Source organism: Acyrthosiphon pisum, chromosome X, assembly GCF_005508785.2.
Source record: "Acyrthosiphon pisum isolate AL4f chromosome X, pea_aphid_22Mar2018_4r6ur, whole genome shotgun sequence".
Classification (NCBI taxonomy): domain Eukaryota; kingdom Metazoa; phylum Arthropoda; class Insecta; order Hemiptera; family Aphididae; genus Acyrthosiphon; species Acyrthosiphon pisum.
This window is the reverse complement of record NC_042493.1, coordinates 109,633,871-109,641,215: the sequence shown is the minus strand read 5'-3', so window position 1 is coordinate 109,641,215 and position 7,345 is coordinate 109,633,871. Positions and strand designations below refer to the sequence as shown.

At 27.8% G+C, this 7,345-nt stretch overlaps 1 protein-coding gene across 1 annotated transcript in view; it reads right to left on the bottom strand.

The window, feature by feature from the left end:
• Positions 1-913: 913 nt before the first annotated feature.
• The window catches only part of LOC100571095 (torso-like protein), a 36,453-nt gene continuing 30,021 nt past the window's right edge, over positions 914-7,345 (bottom strand). The window contains exons 2-3 of the mRNA XM_029485388.1: positions 3,484-3,892; positions 914-1,297 (exon numbers count right to left, since the gene is read on the bottom strand). Coding sequence (XP_029341248.1) covers positions 914-1,297; positions 3,484-3,892 — 793 coding nt within the window. The remainder of the gene's footprint in view (positions 1,298-3,483; positions 3,893-7,345) is intronic.

The window sequence follows — 7,345 nt, the reverse complement described above, 5'->3', positions numbered from 1 at the left end:
GACATATATTTAATATTATTTATATATTTTCAAGTTTATTTTTACATAAATAGCTCAAAAAGAGTCACAATATTTCGAAAATGTTATGATGTATAGAAATTTCTAATACAAACAATAAGTGAAAATATCATTATTATTTTAAAGTTATTGACGACAATTATTGACAATAATATATATATATATAATAACAAATAATAATAAATTGCCTAAAAATAACATTGACACTGACGTTTATCGTTATAAGCAATGTAGGTAGGTATAGGTAATCCAGTAATGAGTAATGACGATAAATATAACTGGCTTGTATATGATATGAAATAATAGTAATAGTATCTGACAATTATATTCAATATAATATATTGAATATAATAACATAATATTATACAAATACATTATATTTGTATTTGTTTCTAAATATTAAAGTATTATAGCCTTTATATAGTATAGGTATTATACAGTATACATGTTTACATTACGATTTACGAGTATATAAGTGTAACTATATTCATATTATATAAGTAGGTACATAATATGTACATAATATATTATATGGTTATTTTACACAAAATAGAATTATTGAATTTTCTTCAATAAAATTTATTCAGTATTATTTTTAAACAAACGCTAAACAATGTAAATATATAGTTGTATACAATTATTTTAATATACTCGAAAATAACAAAATATATGAAATGGTTTTTTTTCTTTTCGTTTACGTGACAATCTCCCGCCTATACCATCGATGTGCTGCAACTATTTTATATATACGGTATATCTATATAATATTATATTATAAGGGTATAGACAATTTACACGTTTCGAACATAATACTATTTCTTAACGATCGGTCGGTGACATTCGTAATATTTTATATTATTTAATACAAATGGATTATTGTTCATAATTTCCGGGTTCAGAGGTTGAGTTCGCGGAGTTTCATATGGTTGTCCAGCACCTCGGTGAACCATTTCCGCTTGACTGGCTCGTCGATGAACGCGGACACGACGTTGAGTCGCAGCCCGACCACCGACTGCTTGTCCATCAGCGCGACGATCTCGTTCCACAGCTCAGGTCGGTTCTTGAGCCCGTACAGGCTGATGTACGTGTGGCCCAGCTTGGACTCGACCTGTAGGTTGGTGTCGACCCATTTCTCCACCGCGTCGGACCCGACGCTCGTCACACGTCCCTGGTATTCGGTATACAGTGGTGACAGCAACAACGCCGTGTCCGATTCCGAACAGTTGTTGACCACGCACTTGTAGAACTTGTCGTAGAACACCGGAAGATACACCAACACCTATACGCGGAACAGCGACACCGTATGTGGTTATCATTATAATATTATATCGAGTGATCCGTTTTACGCAAGACACTCATTATTTAAAGAAAAAACTATTAGGTTTTACAATTTATTTTTTATATAATTTTAAGTCGTTAAAAACAAAATTTTCCCCAAAAAAAAGTTTTACTAATTTAAATTTTTTTCCTTTCAAAGCAGCGGGTTTTTCGGAGTATTGTTATTGATAATAATTACATTTTTTAGGAGTAGTCTATGAGTTATAAGTACTTTAAGTGGAGTGGAATGGTACAGGGATACTCCTGGCAAAATACTGATCCATTACTCCGCTCACCAAAACATTTAGTACTTATAAGTTATAACTAATAAACTACTTGTTTAAAATTCGATTTTTATAGACAGAAAATTGAAATACTCCGAATAATATTCTGTTTAGGAATAAGGAAATAAAAATATACCTATTTTGTTTTTCAGAAAGTGTCAAAAACTAAAATATTCCAATAATATTATTTTGTAAATTTATTTAAAAGAAATATTTTCAAACACGTTAGTGTTTTTCTGTAATAATGAATTCCTTACGTTAAATGGATCTCCTTATATACAGTATACACATAATGTCGATAGCTATCTCAAAATCAACCTCCAGACTCTAGATGACAACATATACTAATATGTATTAATGATAAACAAATGAACAAAATAGGTAATGTCCGTTTCATGAAATGGATGTCCACAATATAATGTATTTTCGTCAAAATTCGCGATCTAGACAAACTTCACTATCTGGATACCCAGTTCATGAAACTAGTGATTTCACTATGTGGATACGACATATACATTATTAAAATATTTTTTAATAGACTTATACTTAAAAATAATAATTGTACTCTCTACGATGATCAATACTCAACCACAGTAGAAAATATTGATAAATTGAGTAAATTATTTTGAAAAATATAGAAACTAAGAGACAGAAGAGATGTTATTTATTTTTTATTTTAATACAAAAGTGATATTACTATATTACTATTATAATTTTAAAATTATAATATTATTTTGTAATAATAATAATTTAATATACAAATTGTTATAATTCAATGTTAATATTGTTAATAATAATCAAACATTCAAGAGATTGATTGTTGAAATGTTGGTCATTTTACCTATAAACTAAATATTATATTATGTTATTATTTTTTATTTTTCCGTTTAAGTGTTTTGTAGATCAACATAAACTTATTTAATAATATTATTACATTAATAAAATCATAATTTTTAATACTTCATACATTTTGTTTCTCTGTCAAAATAATATTAAAATCAATTCAAAAGGTAGTACAATAAAGCCATGGAAAAATTTGAAATTTTGTTCTTTCAAGTCGAAGTCACACGAAAGTAAAGCTATTTACAAGGACAAAAATCACTTGATTATAATCGCAACAAAATTACAAATATGTATCTACCCTTAACATTTTTTTTTTGTTTGATGAAAAAATTGTCATTTATTCTAAACTTTCATATTGATTTCCTGATCATTTGCCTTTTTTTGAGTTTTGGCCTTATTGTACTGACAGAGCAATTTAATCGGTTATTATATATTTTATAATTTACGGGAGGTATGATTTGGATCTAAAAAATTGCGCTGATGCAATATTTAGCACTTTAGCAGGTGTTTAGTTAAAATTCATTAAATTATATTATTTTCAAAATATTATATTTAAAACAATGCAATTTTTGTAACTTTGTACTAAAAACCAAATAACAGTAGGTAAAGTATATTATAATATTAATTGTAAATTAGATTTTGTCTTTTGCTCTACTATTATAAAGTACACTGTAGAGTGTAGTTATTGGTGTATATAAGAGAGATTATCACTTTAATAGAATGCTCATTGCTCAGGATATACTTAATGCATATTAATGATATTGTTGTACAAGAAGATATCAAAGGCAAAAAAAAAACAAAAAAAAAAATGTTTGGGTGTGTTGTTTTTGAAGAAATTATGATAAATAACGTAGGTGTTGGTAATTACTAATTAGGACAAATCTTGAAAGGAGTGCGTAAGAAATACTAAAATATTGTGTCCGATTCTCCGATCTACATTTCAGCCAATAAATGCTTAATCAGTACTTATATTTAAATAAAATTATTAAAGGTGTAGCAAGTTAACCTATACTGGCTATACCTGGAAAACAGTATTTCCTAATGTGTATTCATCAATATAATGTGATCCATGCTCTGCAATAAAATCCGTCACCATGGATTCTATACCAATGGACATACATTTAAATTTGTCAGATATTCTTGATTTTAGTTCTGCTACTTGTGTAAAGTTATCAAATGTCTTAATACGTTTCACCGGTCGCCTATAAGACACAATTACGAATTTTTGTCCGAATCCCATTGCTATATCAGGTACACCAAAACGTTCAGATACCATATGTCGTGATCTACTTGTAGTCAATAGTTTCCATGGTTTATCGGTTAGGTCAACTCGAAATCCATCAAAATATACGTCAAATAGGCAGTCCAAATCGGGACAAAACGTGATGTTTAGTAGATTTGTACGGTTATTTGTCACATTTAAAACTTCACTGAAAAAAAAAAATAATAGTTTATATTAATTATTACAAAAACATTTGAAAAATATTTGATAAATAAAAAGAGTAAAACCTATGTCGAAATATAGTACATTATATTATATTTGTAAACACGCAAAACGCAGTAATATGTGTTCCGATTTTTCAATTAGGTATTTATAAACGGAAAAAATTATTTGGTTATAGCATTTATTTTTTTCCATGTATCGGTATTTTATGATTAATAAAACTATAGTATTTATTTATAATGTATACAGGCCCGTATAAATCTTCAACCATAGACTAAATTAGGCATAAATGAAGTTTAGTTCCTACGCGATTTTTTTCCTTTAAAATGTGTGTTTTAAAGCACTGAATACTAAAGTCTAATTAAAAAATTCTCGTAATTTATTATTTTGGAAGTATTATCTTTCCAAAGTTTACGATTTTACGCATTTACGCATGCACTTTGCTTTCTTATGTTTTCGTATTGGATTGTCACCTCTTATTAATTATGTTATTTTAACTTGTTATAATATTACCTATCTAAAGTAGTTTTGATGAAAAATGCAGATTAATATATATGTGACCAATGTGTTCTACATGAGGTGGTTTTGCATAACAAGTGGAGGGGTATTTTCGATTTGTGGAGCGGAGCGACGGCGCCGAGCAATGTAGCGACGAGTGCCGATACACACGTAGTCACTGCCGAAGGATATTGTGATATCAAGCTGTGATACTGTGTAAATGTTGGTTTTAATTTACAAGTTTTCAAACAGCAAATACGATAGTTAAAATCTATTTGCATATTTCCGTCTATCATAAAAAACATACAATTAAAAAAAAATCTAAATATTTTTCGATGTTTTTATCGAGGATATTACGTATTTTTGAAAATTACTGTTTTATGGTTTTTTTGATATAACTTTTTAAATGAAAAATTGTGAGAATTTTTGAATTAGACTTTAGTGTCCAGTGCTTTAAAACACACATTTTGGGGGAAAAAAAAAATCGAAAAAATCGCATGGGAACTAAACTGCATTTATATACCTAATTTAGTCTATGGTTGAATATTTGTACGGGTCTGTATACGTCATTATAAATAAATATTATAAGATTATGAACCATAAAATAGTAAATACCGGTAAATGGAAAAAAAATAAATACAATAACCAAATTATTTTCTCCGTGTAAAAATAACTGAAAAATCAGATCACATATTATTGCGTTTTGCGTATTTACAATTAATATAATTTAATGTACCTACTATATTTCGACATAGGTTTTACTCTTTTTTTATTTATCAAGTATTTTCCAAATGTTTTTGTAATAATTAATTAGTGCTTTAAAACACACATTTTGGGAAAAAAATATTCGAAAACTAAACTGGGTAACTCGTGGGAACTAAACTGCATTTGTTTCCTAAATTAATATACCTAACTAAAAGAATGGTAGTTTTATATAATAATTTTCTAATTTCTTATCGCTAGCTTTATGTCTATAGTTAGTGTTTATTCAACTATTAATAGTCCAGAGGTCTTCGAAGTTCAAACCACAGCCGATGGACCACATAATTTACCTACCTAACTATTCGAGTGGAATGCTTAATCATAATATTATATTTATACCTCTATTGATACCTTATATATTATGCTCATAAAAACACGAAGCCTGCTGCATGTATTCATTTCACTGTAACTACATAGTACATGGTAACAAAAAAACAAAATGTTAAGAGCATATAAGTAGATATGATATATATTATAATAATAAAATATAATATACAATCTATACATGGAGGAAAAATTATAAAAACTGATCTGTGGCACACGGTATACTAACTAAAAGTCCGAGGTAAAAAAATCCTAGAATATAAAGTCCAGTATATATAATTATTTTTTAGTAAATAGACTGCGGCGGCCGTATTACATAATTATATAATATGCATTTATCACATTTATATATTAAATAATAATTCACGGACGACACAATTAACATAGAAAAATAAAATATACAATAATGTGTGTGCGTGTGTGAGCCGGTCGGTGGCGGAGAGGCATGCGAAGCTTATCAATATTATTCGTTGGCTTGGACATACTATATTATTATAATGACTAATGATTAAGTATAATTTATAGGAATTTATAACAAAATGTAAATATAAATGGTTATTATTATTAAAAATATTTAAATTTTGAATAAAATATAGTTGGCAGAATGACATTGAATAAATATTCGGTGTTAAATGAAATTAAAAAGAAAATATGTAATGTTTCGTTAATATTCAAATTTTAACATATAATAATGAGTAATATTTATTGCGTCGGTTAACCACATTATTCGCCTGCGGTACCTATGTTTAATGTCTTGGTGGCAAGGTTTTATAGTAGCATTATTTTTATTTTAAATTTTCATGACATATAATATCATCAAATTACATATATTTTTCAACATTTCTGTAAACAATCAAATTGACGCTTATTTTATTATTTTTTTTATCTCCCTTTGTCATTTTCATTATATAATTTTTATAGCGAATATATACTATATATATATATATACCATGCGTTTTGGTTAATGTGTAATTTTTCGTTTATATTAATGAAATATTAACATTATCCGGATAATGTCAACATTGGCCAGTCAACATTGGATGATGTTAAGAGTGAAAACTGAATTCTATTTCTTTATACCAAGTGGGTCCGAGTGTAATCTACACGTGTAATAATTTTATATTTTATCGATTACACATGTAGATCCGTCTATCTGTAGATTATTTGAATTACGAGTTTAAAGCTGCTTTCATATAGTACAGCAGTACTTTATATTACCGATGAAGTGAACAATATAATATATGGGCTTAATATTTATCTTAAGTGCACGACATTTTTCTTATAATTGTTTATGTTGTACAAAACACGACGTCGAGCGTCGATCTGTTGTTAGTCTGTTTTCAGTTTTCACACGTGATATTTACAGTAATTTACAGTACCTACAGTGTTAAGTGTCTTAATTGAATTCAAATAAAATGGAAACAAAAATGGAATTTTATAATTTATTCGAAAAACTGTTGTCTCAAAAAAAAGAAGATAATTCATCTTATATGTCAAATGAAAAATATTTAAATATAATAAATTAATTGAAAGGTGGCAATAAATCTCGTCGTTTGAACAAATTTGAAATTATTAATATCGGAGGAGAAGAGAAACTTATAGCACCCGTCGAAAAAGGTAGTACTGATTTACTATATTACGTAAAAAATGATGAATTATATGACATACTAAATGAAATACATCTCAATATTGGTCATGGTGGTAAGCATCGAATGATAGCAGAAATAAAAAAAAAATACAAAAATTTAACCTAACATACCCTAACTTTTGAGCCCTAATGATCATATTTTCGAAATAACTTTAGGTCATCGTACGAGGCAATGCTTGGAACAGATATGAGAGTTGGTTTGACTAC